At 41.7% G+C, this 16,339-nt stretch overlaps 1 protein-coding gene across 2 annotated transcripts in view; it reads left to right on the top strand.

Moving 5' to 3' along the window:
* Nucleotides 1-16,339, top strand: part of ADAM9 (ADAM metallopeptidase domain 9) — a 65,425-nt gene that overhangs the window by 41,321 nt on the left and 7,765 nt on the right. Inside the window, exons 12-19 of one of the 2 annotated variants that reach the window (XM_038746294.1) lie at nt 3,429-3,600; nt 7,166-7,255; nt 7,974-8,169; nt 10,466-10,571; nt 13,543-13,726; nt 13,966-14,046; nt 14,800-14,905; nt 15,811-15,952. In XM_038746294.1, coding sequence (XP_038602222.1) covers nt 3,429-3,600; nt 7,166-7,255; nt 7,974-8,169; nt 10,466-10,571; nt 13,543-13,726; nt 13,966-14,046; nt 14,800-14,905; nt 15,811-15,952 — 1,077 coding nt within the window. The remainder of the gene's footprint in view (nt 1-3,428; nt 3,601-7,165; nt 7,256-7,973; nt 8,170-10,465; nt 10,572-13,542; nt 13,727-13,965; nt 14,047-14,799; nt 14,906-15,810; nt 15,953-16,339) is intronic. The other variant, XM_038746295.1, reaches the window with a different exon arrangement.

Raw genomic sequence — 16,339 nt, 5'->3', positions numbered from 1 at the left:
AATTACAGACACACTGTCCATAAACAGATAGCCAAAATTTACTTAGTTAAGGGTTTCAGAAGCAGCAGTCGTTGTACAGCAGTATTATAACTTAGGTCCAGGAGTAACTGCCTCTCCTTTGAGTTTCTCCCCTCCCCAGGGCAGTGCCTGGATCATTTTCCTACTTCTCACTTTGCTCCTCTAACACTAACCTACTCCCTGTACCTCCATTTCATCTATCTCACTCTGACTCCTCGCCCTTATCCTTCCTCTGTCCTGGAACTTCCTTCTCCTTCATATCTGACAGACTATTACTCTCCCTACCTGCAAAATCTTATTAAAATCACAGCTCTTCCAAGATACCTTCCCCAACTAAGGCTCCATTTCCTCTTCTCCCTTCTGTATCATATTTACCCTTGGATTTGTACCATTTATTCACTCCAACCTCAGCCCCACAGCACTTATATGTATAAAGTGGTAATTTGTTTTAATGTCTGTCTCCCCCCTCTAGTCTGTAAGCTTTTTTAATGGTATTTGTTAAGCCCGTACTATGTTCCAGGCTGTGTACGAAACACAGGGATAGATGCAAGTTAATTAGGTTTGACATAGTTCATGTCCCACATGGGGTTCACAGTCTCATTCCCCATTTTACAACCTATGGGCAGGGAACGTGTCTACCAACTTTGTTGTCCTCTTTTAAGCCCGTAGTACGATGTTTTGCACATAGTCTGTGCTCAATAAATACTATTGATTTTTTTTAAAATGTAATTCTGTATACATCTCCCCTGCCTCAGACACCTTCAATGATTATCCACTCTTCTCTGCATCAAGCAGAAACCCTACCGACCCTTCAGCCTTCCTGGCAAACAACACCTCATGTTTCCTTCCATATTGAAAGGCTAACAATGGACTCTGCTCCCCATGACCTCTTCCTGTGAACTCCTAAGATGGATTCTCCTTGTGGTTCAAGAGAATTTACCTCCCAATTTAGTACTTGTTACTAGCTCCTCTTTACCCAAATCTTCCATTGTATTTGGCTGAGCTCCAGCTGATATCACTGGGTGAGTGATTGATATCTTATGAAAAACAGTTTTCCCTCTGAGCAAGATCCTGAGGAGTGAGCACTTTTCCTGTTCTAGAAACTTCTGGGCCTTCCCTCTAGGCTGTAAGCTCATTGTAGGCAGGGAACTTGTCTAAAACCAGTTCTGCCACTTGTCTGCAGTGTGACCTTGGGCAAGTTACTTCACTTTTCTGTGCTGCAGTTACCTCATCTGTAAAATGGGGATTGAGACTCTGAGCCCCACGTGGGACAGGGACTATATCCAACCCAATTTGCTCGTATCCACCCCAGCGCTTAGTACAGTGCCTGACAATGTATACACTTAACAAATACCATCATCATCATTATTGTTATTACCAGCTATGTTTTATTGTACTCTCCCAGGCACTTAGAACTGTGCCCTGCAAGCAGTAAGTGCTCAATAAATACAATTGATTGATTGATTTCTGTGGCTTGTTGGACTGCTCTTCCCCCCCCCCCCCCCCCGGTCCCAGCCCCAAAGCATTTATGTACATATCTGTAATTTTATTTATTTATATTGATATCTGTCTCCCCCACTGTAGACTAGAAGCTCATTGTGGGCAGGGAATGTCACTGTTTATTGTTGTATTTTACTTTTCCAAGCACTTAGTGCAGTGCTTTGCACACAGTAAGTTCTCAATTAATACAGTTGAATGAATGTCAAAACATCATTTATTGTGAATCCACTGTGTGCGGAGCGTTGTGCTAACTGCTCAGTAGAGTTTAGGAAGTGGAAGGTTAAGACTAGCACATGGAGACAGGAAAGGGAAGATAATCCCATATAGGAACTTGGAGATTTGCCTAATTAATGTGAAAAATCATGGAAAATGAACAAAACAGAAAGTTACAGCCCACACACTTTGGTCCCTAATGTCATCCCTCTCACTTTACCTCAGTCCCATCTTTCTCACTGCTGGCCCCTTGCCTACATCCTCACTTTAGCTTGGAAGGCTCTCTCCTTTTATATCCAGCAGACATCCTCTCTCCTCATCTTCAAAGCGCTACTAAAAAAATCACATCTCTTCCAATAGACCTTCCTAAGTCCTCACTTCCCTGTTTTAGCCCTCCTTCTTGTTACCTGTAAACACTTTGATATTCACCCCTCCCAGCCCCAGGGCATTTTTGTACATATCCATCTGTAATCAACTTTCATGTCTATCTTCCCCTCTAGTGTATAAGCTCCTTGTGGGAGCTACTCTTTTGTATTATATTCATTCATTCAGTCAGTCGTATTTATTGAGCACCTACTGTGTGCAGAACACTGTACTAAGTACTTGGAAAGTGCAGTTCGGCAACAGATAGAGATGGTCCTTACCCAACGGGCTTACAGTCTAGAAGGGGGAGACAGACAACAAAACAAAACAAGTAGACAGGCATCAAAAACATCAAAATAGATAAATAGAATTATAGGTATATACACATCATTAATAAAATAGAATAATAAATATGTACAAATATCCACAAGTGCTGTGGGGTGGGGAAGGGGTTAGAGCAGAGGGAGGGAGTAGGGGCAATGGGGAGGGGAGGAGGAGTAGAGGAAAAGGGGGGCTCCCAGGTGTTTAGTACAGTGTTGTACACACAGTAAGCACTCAATAAACATCATTGATTGACTAAAACTAATTTTAAAAAATTGTTCAACATGTTCATATAAGTATGTGTATGTACAAATCTATTGTGTGTACGTAATAGTAAGGCTATTTATTAGAGAAGCAGCATGGCTCAGTCGAAAGAACATGGGTTGGGGAGCCTGAGGTTGTGGATTCTAATCCCAGCTCTGCCACTTGTCAGCTGTGTGACCTTGGGCAAGTCACTTAACTTCTCTGGGCCTCAGTTCCGTCATCTGTAAAATGGGGATGAAGACTTTGAGCCCCACGTGGGATAACCTGATTACTTTGTATCTACCCCAGTGCTTAGAACAGTGCTTGGCACATAGTAAGCGCTTAACAAATACCAACCAATTAAATGCTTACTGTGTGCAGAGCACTGAACTAAGCATTTGGAGAGAACACACAGATGGGAGTTAAACATGGTCTCTGTCTTGCTCCCTTTGCTACTCTTAGAAAGAAAGGGGCACAGCATTATGTCTACTCTGAACAGGGTGTAATAGCAGTGAAGGGAATTGGAGCCCTACTCGGAGGAGGAGAATGACTCGGACAAAGAAGTGTTGATGGAAGATAAATTTGGTTGTGGCAGGATGCATCATATCTCCAAGAATTTTGTTGTCTGTGAAAATAGTTACTAATTGATCTCCCTTTTGTTTCCTGAATCTTTGTGAGATTATCAGTCAAACCTTTAAGTTGCTAGGCAGGCTTTTCAAGTGACCATAGAACTGTATGCCTCATGATATAACTTTTGATATTTGCTCTAGGGGTTCCAGAAATTTTAGCAGTTGCAGTGCAGATGACTTTGAGAAGTTAACTTTAAACAAAGGAGGAAGCTGCCTGCTCAATATTCCCAAACCTGATGAATCTTACAGTGCTCCATTCTGTGGCAATAAGCTAGTGGATCCTGGGGAAGAGTGTGACTGTGGTTCTCCAAAGGTCAGAAATTGACCATTCATTTATAATGAGGCTTCTGTTTAACATCTTTTGGAGGTGAGGGGAGGAGGGAGATCATGTTGCAAATGTCTGGAAAGAATTAATTGGAGCACACTTGGGAATTTTGTCCTGTTTTAATGGACGATGATGGCAGTAGCATAATGGAAGATTTAGGACACAAAACATGCTTTTACTTGTGGGTGCACTTTGAAGTGTATGCCCAGCCACAAATATAGAAGCAGCTCAGTGGAAAGAGCGTGGGCTTTGGAGTCAGAGGTCATGAGTTCAAATCCCAGCTCTGCCAATTGTCAGCTGCGTGACTTTGGGCAAGTCACTTCGCTTCTGTGGGCCTCAGTTACCTCATCTGTAAAATGGGGATTAAGACTGTGAACCCCCTGTAGGACAACCTGATTACCTTGTAACCTCCCCAGCACTTAGAACAGTGCTTTGCACATAGTAAGCTCTTAGTAAATGCCATTATTATTATTATATATAAATAAGAATATGTGAAGAAAGGGGCAGCTTGGCCCAAATTTCCATTATTGGTATGGTATTTGTTAAAGCATTTTCACCTCATCAGAGAATCCAGCAAGAGGCAACCCAGAGGACAATAGGGCTAGAGTTGAGGTTTTGACCTTCAGCCTAAGACCCTAAACATTCATTCTGAGTCAACAGCTAAGCAAAGCGCTATAAACTACCACAGTGGAAAGTGAGGATTAGTTTTCCCTACCCCATTGATTTTATTTGGTTGGTCTCCAGCTCAGTGTGTATAGCTTCTCATTTACATCTTTTGCGTACCAATTTTTTTTTAACAATGGATTCTTTTCCAGCATAGGTAAAGAAAGGCAACTGGCACAGCCAGGCAGTTTCTTAAAACTTTGTCACTTGCTGTCAAAAGACACCTTCCTCCTTTCCCCTTCAGAGATTGCTACTTCCAGCTTTTGGTCAGAGTTCACCTTCAGAACTGTGCTAAGATCTCTGAAAGTAAAAGATCTGCTTATATTATAACTACCCCAGTTCTTAGTACAGTGCTTGGCCTATTGTAAGCACTTTACTAATACCATTATTAGAAAATATCCAGTCACCCTCTCTCTTCTCTTTCTAAATAATAATAATGATGGTATTTGTTAAGCGCTTACTATGTGCAAAGCACTGTTCTAAGCGCTGAAAATTTTATCTCAGCACTCCTAGGTGATTTATTCTAAACCGTCCTATTTACAATTTTTTTTAACTCTCATACCAGAGTGGGGATTAGAACCCAGGCCTCCAGCCTTTCAAGGCTGTTACCTTTCCTCTCGGCCACCGCTGGCCTCTTCTTCTCATCCTCCCTTCTCTCCTGCCTCTGTCTTTACTCTCCCTCCTTGTCTTCCTTGTCATCCTTTCCTCACCCTCTCTCTAGGAGCCAGTTTATATCTGGGGTTTAGGCAACCGGTTATGGTATTTAAGTGCTTACTGTATGCCAAGCACTGTGCTCAGTGCTGGATTAGAAAGTGTGACCTAGTGAGAAGGAGCATGGCCTAATGGAAAGAATGAGTGCCTGGGGTCTGAGTTACTGGGTTCCAGTCCTGTCTTTGACACTTGTCTGCTGTGTGACCTTTGGCAAGTCACTTGACTTATCTGTGCCTCAGTTTCCTCATCTTTAGAATGGGGATTAAATCTTACTTCCTCCTACCTAGACTGTGAGCCTCGTGTGGGAAAGGGACTGCCAACCTAATAACGTTGTATGTATCGCACACTTGAAACAGTGCCTGGGACATAGTAAGCACATAAATATTGTAAAAAAAAAAGATAATCACATACAGTTCCACCCATCTAAGAGGCCGGGAGAGCAAAGTGAGGCTCAGAGAGGTTAAGTAACTTGCCCAGTGAATTACAGCAGGGCAGTGGCAGAACTGGAACTTAAAACTGGGTCTCCAGTCGTGTTCTTTCCATTAGGTTATACTGCCTTCCTCCAGTTGCCTTTCCTTGCTGACTGCTTGTTAATGAAGGTTATTCCTCCACAGAACAAGGTCACTTCCCCAGCTCTTGCTACAGTGCATTGCTGGAGACTCTGAGTCCTCCCCATACTTCCTTCCCTGGTATGCTACCCTGCCATGCTACCCTGTGCTTAGTGCTCTGCTCTCCAGAGAGTAGTGCAAATTGTGAAAAATCATTTTTTTCCCTGACTTTTCAGGTTGGAATTCATTGAATTATTAACTTGCACCCAAAAAACTGTAAATTACAGAACATGAATATGGGTTTTCACAATCTCTAACGTTGCTCTGTGATTACTGGAGTCTCAGCCAAGCTTTAGAAGTGTGAAGTTACTAACTGGACCCACCCCTGGGGAGAGTTGAAGAAGTCCTTAGCGAGCAGCCACTCCATGGCTCTCTGCTGTCAGCTGTATGGAGAGTGGTTGATAAAATATGTTTTGGTCAGCATCTTCTCTGTTCTAAGGCCTAGTTGAAAGAGGTGTGGCTCAGTGCGAGGAGCATGTGGTAAAGCGTGATCTCCCACTGCTCTTCCTTTGGCCCAATCTCTTTCCCCCCAACAAATAACTGATGACTTTCCCTGGGGGAACTTTTCACCACCCTGGCCCTAAAGCCCCAGCCATTACCTTGGAGGTACCTATTTTTCCATTAATTTTTGAAATAGTGATTGAGACTGAGAGCATTATTAGTAATAAATAAACACACTGAAGAGAACTTCCTTATGCTTTCCAGTATAATTAGAAAGGAGTAGGGGCACCCTGGTTCAAAAAGCATATAATTATAGGCAAACTCAAAGAGCAATGTGAGCACTTAGTACAATGCCTTCAGTGCTTAGTACAGTGCCTGGCACATCATAAGTGCTTAACAAATACCGTAATTATTATTATTAAATGTGAAGTATTCCCTGGTGAGGCCAGGTCAATTTACATAGCCTGCATGGGCTAATGGTGGGCTGTGAAAAGCAGCACAGGCTTGTGGCTAGAGCACTAGCTCTAGGAACTGGGTTCTAGTCCTGACTCCACCACTTGTCTGCTGTGTAACTTTGAGCAAGTCACCTCACTTCTCTGTACCTCAGTTATCTTGTCTGTAAAATGGGGGATTAAGACTGTAAGTCCCATGTGGGACATGGACTGTGTCCAACCCGATTACCACATTTCTACCCCAGGGCTTAGAACAGTGCCTGGAACATAGTAAGCACTTAAATGCCATAAAAAACAAAACAAAAAGCAAACAGCATGAATACTTGTGTCTTAATGGAGGCTAGCAAAGGGGTTGTTGTGGCTGAGGGAAGTTGTAAGAAAGGTGTGGAGTCAGGAAGGGAGTTAGTGATGTGTACATTTATAGGGTAAAATCTGAGGAATATCATTTTGGCACAGATCTTATAGACATCAAGCATCCAACCTCGAATACATACAGAATCCAGAGTGAGCTCAGGAAATTTAATGTCCGTATCTGGGTTGTGAGTAGCATGGTCAGGTAGGTGAGGTGACAGATTAGGTCTTGAGAACAATTTATTCAAACTTACAAGAAATGTAGAGGTTATTAGTCAATATCAACTATTGGTATTGGTAATAATGATCAATTTATATAATTTGCAGGAATGTGAATTGGACCCTTGCTGCGAAAAAAACTGTAAGCTTCGATCAGGTGCTGACTGTGCCTATGGGGACTGTTGTCACAAGTGTCGGGTAAGGAATCCTCACTTTTGGAAAAAAAAAATCAGGATTCTGTTTTATAATGTTTCCAGTAGTCAATCAGTTAATGGAATTTATTGAGGGCTTATTGTGTGCAGAGCACTGTACTAAGCACTTTTTCTTTTATGGTATAGAGAGTACCGTACAGTAGAGTTGATCAAAATGATCCTAGTCTAGTGGGGGAGACAGGCATTAAAATAAATTACACTTAGGGGAAGCAGCAGACTATAACATATATATGTAAGTGCTGTGGGGCTGGGCATGGGGTGTGTATCAAAGCGTTTAAGGCCTACAGACCCAAGGGCACAGTAGACACCCAAACCAGGGTAAATAGGGTGGGGGAAAAGAGAGGTCAAGGAAAGCTTCTTGGAGAAGATATACTTTTAGTAGGCCTTTGGAGGTGGACAGAGTGGTGGTCTGTTGTATATAATTGATTTGGTTGATTGTGAAGGGGAGGGAGTTTCAAGCCAGCAGGAGGACACACAAGCAAGGGATCAGCAATGAGAGAGAGGAGATTGAGGCATGGTGAGTAGGGTGGTACGTGAAGTGTATGGGCTATGTGGCTTTTGATGAATGATCCTGGGAGGAAACCGTGAATCTGGATGGCTGGAGAATGCCATATGATTGTAGAATTTAACAGTATTTTTCCAGAGTCTGAACATACTGAAATTGGTATCAACTACCCTGTTGTTCTGGATTTTGTTTTCTCCAGTTCCTTCCAGGAGGCACAGTGTGTCGAGCAAGCGCCAATGAATGTGATCTTCCAGAGTACTGCAATGGCTCATCTCAGTTTTGTCAGCAGGATGTTTCAGTTCAGAATGGCTACCAATGTCAGAACAATAAAGCTTATTGTTACAATGGCATGTGCCAATCATACGATGCTCAATGTCAGGCCATCTTTGGATCAAGTAAGAATGTTTTCACAAAAGTATTTGAAAGTTATAGGCTTTTTAAGACATCTTTAAACCAACAACACCTTTATTTTCATTTTATAAACTACTGTCATCTTTGCATTTAGATCTGCCCCCTTTATTCATCCCTCCCTCAGCCCCACGGCACTCATGTCCATTACCGTAATTTATTTATATTAATGTCTGGCTCCCCCTCTGGGCTGAATGCTTGTTGTTGGGCAGGAAATGTGTCTACCAAATCTCTTATATTGTACTCTCCCAAAAGCGGAGTACAGTGCTCTGCAAACAGAAAGCGGTCAGTAAATACCATTGATTGATTAATGGGGATGTGAAAGTTCTTTGAGCTGGCTATGCCTTTGTGAAACTGTGCTTTCAGGTGCCTCTATCTTGTTGTGATAAGCACTTATTGTTTAGCACACTAGTAAATCAAGAACTATTCATTTTCTCACTGGAAGTTGTCCAAGACAAACCTAATGTTCTTTTCACTAGGTTAAAGGAAACCTTTACTAGGTTATTGTTGACTGTGGAGAGATACTGAATGAAGTAATGTTAGCGATTCAAATGCAGTTACCTGAGACAAGAAATTTTGTTTGTTTGTTAAGCACTTACTGTGTGCCAAGTACTGTTCTAAGTGCTGGGGTAGATATAAGGTAATCAGATTGTCCCATGTGGGGCTCACAGTTTTAATCCCCATTTTACAGGTGAGGTAACTGAGGCACATAGAAGTTAAGTGGCTTGCCCAAGGTCAGACAAGCAGACAGCAGACAAGTGGCAGAGCCAAGATTAGAACCCACATCCTCTGACTCCCAAGCCCATGCACTTTCCACCAAGCCATGCTGCTTTTCTAAAATTTAAATGGGAAGGTTATCATAGCTGGCATAGTAACAGTAAGACATTGACAGGATATTTTCTGTTTTCTATTTCTCTGAGCACTTAGAAGCATGGAAAGTTTAGGAGTAGGTCTACCTGCAGACATGTTGAGGACGAACTGGGTCATTCCTCAATATCCTTTTCCACATAGTGATTCTAAGATGATCTGACTGTAACTATTTCTATTTAAATGTAGTGACTTAAAGTAGTCATATAAATAAAAGAAGCTTTGATAGGTTCTATTGGGCTGCAGGTTCCATTCATGAGCCTATTGGCCTGCTGAAAACCATCCCCTCCATGTAAATGAAAAGTGAGGCTATAGCAACTCACCTATGATCTTTTCGTTCAATCATTTCCCTGCTCTTTGACTGCCTGCTCCTAACTTTTGCCCAACTCATTGTGGTCAGGGAACGTGTTTACCGACTCTGTGGTATTGTACTCTCCCAAGCACTTATTACAGTCCTCTGCTCACCATAAGTGCTCAATAAATACCATTGATAATGATGTTTTTAAATGCATTTTGTTAAATGCTTACTAGGCATCAAGCTAAGTGCTGGGGTAGATAAAAGTTAATTAGGCCGGATACAGTACCTGAGCCCCATCATTTAATCAGTCAATCAATCAGTTGTACTTATTGAGTACTTATTGTGTGAGCATGGGGCTCATAGTCTAATAATAATAATAATGATGATAACAATTGTGTTATTTAAGCATTTACCATGCGTCAAGCAATGGGCTAGAGGCAATCAGATCAAACACAGTCCTTGTTTCTCATAGGTCCCACAGGTTAAGAGGGAAGGGGAACAGGTATTTAATCCCCATTTTACAGACAAGGAGACTGAGGCACAGGGAAGCTAAGTGACTCACCCAAAGCCATACAGCAAGCTAGTGGTGGAGTCGGGATTAGAACCCAGGACCTCTGACTCCTGGGCCTGTGCTCTCTCCATTAGGCCTCAATTGATTTTTGAGTATGAAAAAAGTGTCCTTGCATTTAAATTAAAAAAATCTATCTGCAGAATTTTCACCAGTCTTCTCACAGTTTCAAAAATAGTATTATAGAGATGACTGAACTGAGAACATTGAGTTATTTCTGAAAAAGTACAGTATTAGTGCTGTGGGTTATTTTGCATTTTTACTGAAGATTGTTTTGTCATTTGTCTAATTTGTTTTGTCCTAGCCAAATTCTTTTCAGGCCCTAAATCTATGCTAATTTCCAAGTCAGATCTAAACCACATTTTTCTGTTTTTGTTTAGCATATCATTAAGAAGATCAAAAAAACTATACAAAAGTCAAGATGTAGTCTCCATGCTCTATAGTATCTCTCAATTGTTGAAGGAAATTAGATTAGTCCAACAAGATTTATGGAAAATTAGGGAATACTTGTGTCTCTCCTGCCTGATATAACTCTTCTCTTGTGTTGTAGAAGCAAAAGCTGCCCCAAAGAATTGTTTCATTGAAGTGAATTCTCAAGGTGACAGATTTGGTCACTGCGGTTACTATGGCAATGAATACAAGAAGTGTGCTACTGGGTAAGTGGAAGTAAATTAGTGGGTGGGGAGAGAAGTCCTCAAAACAAAAGATTTTATCTTGCTAAATTGATTTAATCCCTGTACCTATAAAATGCAATTGCAAAATCCTTTATTTTGTAGTATAGTCGTGGGTATCACATAAGTTAATTCCTGTGCAGCTTGTGGAAGGTGTTTGGGTGCAGTTTAAAACTCACATGATGTTTTTGTTCCTGTATCAATAATAAATATTTGTTGAGGATTCTCTTTGGGCATAAACACAGGAGATCAGGGAGGTATGGTAGGAGAGGGAAAGCTAATTGAGTGTAATAAGTCCAGCAGTAAGGAGTTTCTGTTCGATGTGGAGATGGATGAACAAATATTGAAGATTTTTGAAGAGTGGGGAGACATGGACCGCACTTCTTTTAGAAAAATGATATGGGCAGCAGAGTGAAATATGGACTGGAGGGGGAAAAGTGGGAGCAGGGAGGTCAATGAGTTTGAAGCAGGAGTCAAGGTAGGATTTCCTAAGTTTTGAATCAGTGTGATTGCAGTTTGGATGGAGAGGAAGGGTGGATTCTACAGATGTGAAGGTGGAACTGACAGGATTTGGTCATAGATAATGTGGGGTTGAAAGAAGGATGAGTTGAGGATAATACAAAGGTTAGGGGCTTATGAGGCTGTGAGATGGGGGATGGTGATGTTTTTTCATTCAGTCATAGTTATTGAGTGCATACTGTGTGCAGAGCACTGTACTGAGCATTTGGAAGAGTACAGTACAACAATAAACAGACACATTCCCTGCCCTTATAGAGCTTACAGTAAAGAAGCAGGGAGGTTCTGGGTATTACACCAAGGGGGTGCTCACTAAATCAATCAATCAATCAATTGTATTTATTGAGCACTTACTGTGTGCAGAGCACTGTACTAAGCGCTTGGGAAGTACAAGTTGGCAACACATAGAGACGGTCCCTACCCAACAGTGGTCTCACAGTCTAGAAGGGGGAGACAGAGAACAAAACAAAACATATTAACAAAATAAAATAAATAGAATAGATATGTACAAGTAAAATAAACTTGGCAGCAGAACAGTCCAGAAAGACCAGGATAGAGGCGAGACCAATCAATCAATCGTATTTATTACTGCTATACTATTTTTTTATAGTATTTGTTAAGCCCATACTGTCTGTCAAGCACTGTCCTAAAGTTTGGGGAAGATACAAGTTAGGCCAAATATAGTTCCTGTCCCACCTGGGGCTCACAGTATAAGTAGGAGGAAGAACAGATAATGAATCCCTGTTTTGTAGTTGAGGAAACTGAGGCACAGGGAAATGAAGCGCTCAATAAACATGATTGAGTGATTGAAGTGACTTGCTCAAAGTCACACAGCAGGCAAATGGCAGAGCTGGGATTAGAACCCAGGTCCTCTGGCTCCCAGGCCTGTGCTGTATCCACTAGGTCAGGCTGCTTCTCGACTATTATGATTGCTACTACTACTATATTCTACTACAACTATTATTACTGGGTAGCGAGTAGACAGGGCTGTATTACAGTGCTAATCCTATCATGGCTATTGAGACTGGCAGCTTGCTTACAAAGTATTGTCCCTACTGCCCCTGGCATTGGCCTGGCACCGATTGAGTCTTGGGTCAGTGGCACGGGTTGTTAGGGCTTCCGCATAATTGCCCACCCTTCAATAATGGCGAGGAACAGTGTGCCCTAGTGGAAAGAGTGTGGGGGCCTGGGAGTCAGAGGATGTGGGTTCTAATTCTGGCTCCACCGCTTGCCTGCTGTGACCTTGGGGCAAATCACTTGACATTTCTGTGCCTGTTTCCTTACCTGTAAAATAGGAATTCAATCCCTGGTCTCCCTTCTACTTAGACTGTGAGCCCCATGTGGGACAAGGACTGTGTCAGATCTTATTGATTTGTATCTACCCCTGTGCTTAGAACAGTCCTTGATCCATAGTAAATGCTTAGCAAATGCAATAATAAAAACAGACTGACAAAAAAACCCCAGAAGTGCCTGCCATGTCATTGGGCCCATTGGGTCCCCAGGTACTCACTCCTGTTTATGCCATCTCTGCAGGTGGCAAGGTCTCTGAGAGAAGTGCTGGAAGTCCCCAGAGCTCCCATTACATAGCTTCCAATTAACATATTGCTCCATGGTATCATGCAGACTCCAGGTATTAAGGAAAGGCAACAACGTCTGCTAATCCTGCTGGTGCTTCCTTTTTCATGGTTTTTGTTAAGAGTAAGCTTAACAGACAGTGTACTAAACGCTGGGTAAAAACAGCCTAATTAAGTTGGACACAGTCCGTGTCCCACATGGAGCTCATAGTCTTAGTCCCCATTTTTCAGATGAGGTAACTGAGGCCCAGAGAAGTGAAGTGACTTGCCCAGGGTCACACAGCAGACAAGTGGCAGAGCCGGGAATAGAACCCAGGTCCTTCTGATTCCTAGGGCCAAGCTGTATCCACTATGTCATGCTGCCTCTTTTATTTTACTTCATTCATTCATTCATTCAATCGTATTTATTGAGCACTTCCTGTGTGCAGAGCACTGTACTAAGCACTTGGGAAGTACAAGTTGACAACAAATAGAGACGGTCCCTACCCAACAACAGGCTCACAGTCTAGAAGGGGGAGACAGACAGCAAAACAAAATATATTAACAAAATAAAATAAGTAATAAATAAATAAATAGTAAATAATAAATAAATAGCAACTCAGGATGGCCTGAGTTGGTAATGTAAATTCTCAGATTGCCCGTGGTGAACTTTTCTGTTTATTTTTAGGTCTGTGGCATTGCAGGAGTTCCAATAACTGTATTCCCATATCATCAGCCCAGGCAAACGCACTCTTTTGGATGCTGGTGTAGCCCCGCATTGTCATCAAATCTACAATTTAACAGATAGCTGTTTGGCTGGAGTTGACTGAATGCAAGTGCTACCTGTGGAGTTTAACATGTCCAGTAAACTGTCCTTTTCCATCTAGGAATGCCATGTGCGGGAAGCTTCAGTGTGAGAATGTTCAGAGTATGCCAGTATTTGGGATCGAGCCTGCCCTTATCCAAACCACCATTGGAGGCACCAAATGTTGGGGTGTGGACTTTAAGCTAGGATCAGATGTTCCGGATCCTGGGATGGTGAATGAAGGCACACAGTGTGAAAATGGAAAGGTAACCCATTTAACAATTCTAAATTTTACTGGTTCTGTAAATGTATTCTAAGGTTATCTGTCACTCTTTATTGTGGCATTGTACTTTCCCAAGCGCTTAGTACCATGTTCTGCACACAGTAAGTGCTTAATAAATATGATTGAATGAACAATTGAAAGTTATTTTAAATGTTTGTTTTTTAGAAAAAGGGTTTATCTGGATGTTTACTTGGATTGAGGCTTATACATTTGCTTTTATAGATCTGCAGGAGCTTCCAGTGTGTAGATGCCTCTGTTCTGAATTATGACTGTGATATCGAAAAGAAATGCAGTGGACATGGGGTAAGTACAATAAAAATAATAATTATGGTATTAAGTGCTTACTGTATGCCAGACACTTACTGGAATGCCTTTGACAAATTCCAAAACTGTGGAGTCTGTTGAATGTTGGAATTTGGCTAGCGTAGAATTAGGCTTTGTGATTAGAAATGAGCTCTTAGTATTTGGGAGCCTTTTTATATGATGGCTTTTCTTTTAGTCCTGTATATGATTACCAAGGAGTCTTGTGTCTTTAAATTTTGGCAAGCAAATGTTGGGGTGAATATAAGCAAATTGAGTTGGATACAGTCCTGTCCCACTTGGAGCTCACAGTCTCAATCCCCATTTTACAGATGAGGTAACTGAGGCCCAGAGACGTGAAGTGACTTGCCCAAGGTCACACAGCAGAGAAGTGGTGGAGTTAGGATTAGGCCGTTGCTCTACCACTACACTATGCTGCTTCTATACCCAAGCCTCTACAGTAAAAGGTTGTAGAATTATGGGTATATTCTTCTGAGAAGCAGTGGTGAACAAAAGTTCCTGAAGTGACAGATATACAATGCTGTGCACACAGTAAGCACTCAGTAAATACCCTCGAGTGATTAACATGGGAACTGCTATGTCTAATCGCTGCCAATTTAATTACGATGGATCCTCAGACCAATCAAGGGACTGATTCTTTCCATTTACAAGCCACTTTGCATGGGTTCAGTTCTTCCTTTCAGCCCCTTTTATGAGTTGTTCAGAAAACTATGATGATGTTTGTTTTTTTTGAAGGTGTGTAACAGCAACAAGAACTGTCATTGTAGCAAAGGGTGGGCCCCTCCAAACTGTGAGAAAGAAGGATATGGAGGAAGCGTCGACAGTGGACCTACTTTCAATGGCAAGTAATAAAGAGCAGAATCTCCCTTGATCAGTAAGGTGAAGTCTGGCCAAACAGCCTTCAGTGTCTGTTTGGACAAAATGCCTTTTCGTTTGAGTAACTCGTGAGATATGACAGCTGGAAATGTTTATCGGCTGCATATTTCCAGCATCTGGTTTAGGAACTCTGTTTTCATTCATTCATTCAATCATATTTATAGAGTGCTTACTATGTGCAGAGCACTGTACTAAGCGCTTGATCTGCTAGGCCTCTGGGTGGTGCTTTTGTGGGGCAAGGGCTTCAAAGTAGGGATTAAACCTGAAATGCAGCTGTATTGTGGATTACTGAATGATTTTAAGATTTAGGAAAACTCACCTTCCCACATTCCTTACCAACTGACTCAATCTCCCACCAATCCCTTCTTTCTCTAGGGCATTTTCTGATCCATTTTTTCCCATCCATCCATTTTTATTTGCCAGTTTTTTCCTCCCATTTCTTACCCCTCTGGTGTCATTATGTCATTTCATCGTTTCACCTTACCCTTTCTTTTATTTTTCCTGTTTTTTATTCTCCTGTTCCTTCCTTTTCATTTATATTTGTATTCTGTCAACCTCTTCTTGGGCCTGATCTTTTTTGTATTTCCTACTTTGTGATCTGGTTGTCTGGTCTTTTTGTTTGTTTCTCATTTTCTTCTGTATTCTTTTTCCATGGTCTTTCCTCTTCTGACCCTCTTCCCTGACCCGATATTTCTTTTCCTTTTTTTTTTTATCTCTCCCTGTCATACCTGCTGAGCTCTTGGGGAGGGAGAGGGAGGGCTAGAAACAAAATTCCCAGTTTTTGGAGGCATAATCAGGGGCCCCCCCAGCCGTAGCCCCAAGGGATTGATTTAGAGGACATTCATGAAAAAAACTGTATGTTTTCCCTAGACAAGGACACCTCATTGAGGGATGGACTGCTGGTGTTCTTTTTCCTGATTGTTCCCCTTTCTTTGACTGTTGCCTTTATCTTTGTGAAGAGGGATCAGTTAAGGAGAAGATTCTTCAGAAGGAAAAGATCACAAACCAATGAGTAAGATTGTTTTTTTCCCCCCTTTGTTAACTTTGCATATTTAATCTCTGTAGACATGCATTAATCAACCTAGAGAAAAGGCATCTGGACTGCCTTTGACAAATACCAAAATTGTGGAGTCTGCTGAATGTTGGAATTTGGCTAGGGTAGAATTAGGCTTTGTGATTAGAAATAAGCTCTTAGGATTTGGGAGCCTTTTTATATGATGGCTTTTCTTTTAGTCTTATATGTGATTACCAAGGAGTCTTGTGTCTGTAAATGTTGGCAATTATGCCTCTCTACTTCCTTGCCCAGGTTGTAAAACCCTTGGGAATTATTACCACTCTCCTCATCTCGGTAGCCAGTCCTGTACACTGAACAGAGAATAGCAGGTTTACAGGTTTAATC

Source organism: Tachyglossus aculeatus, chromosome 5, assembly GCF_015852505.1.
Source record: "Tachyglossus aculeatus isolate mTacAcu1 chromosome 5, mTacAcu1.pri, whole genome shotgun sequence".
In the NCBI taxonomy this organism is placed as follows: Eukaryota; Metazoa; Chordata; class Mammalia; order Monotremata; family Tachyglossidae; genus Tachyglossus; species Tachyglossus aculeatus.
The sequence above is the reverse complement of the archived record's forward strand: the minus strand, read 5'-3'. Positions and strand labels throughout refer to the sequence as shown.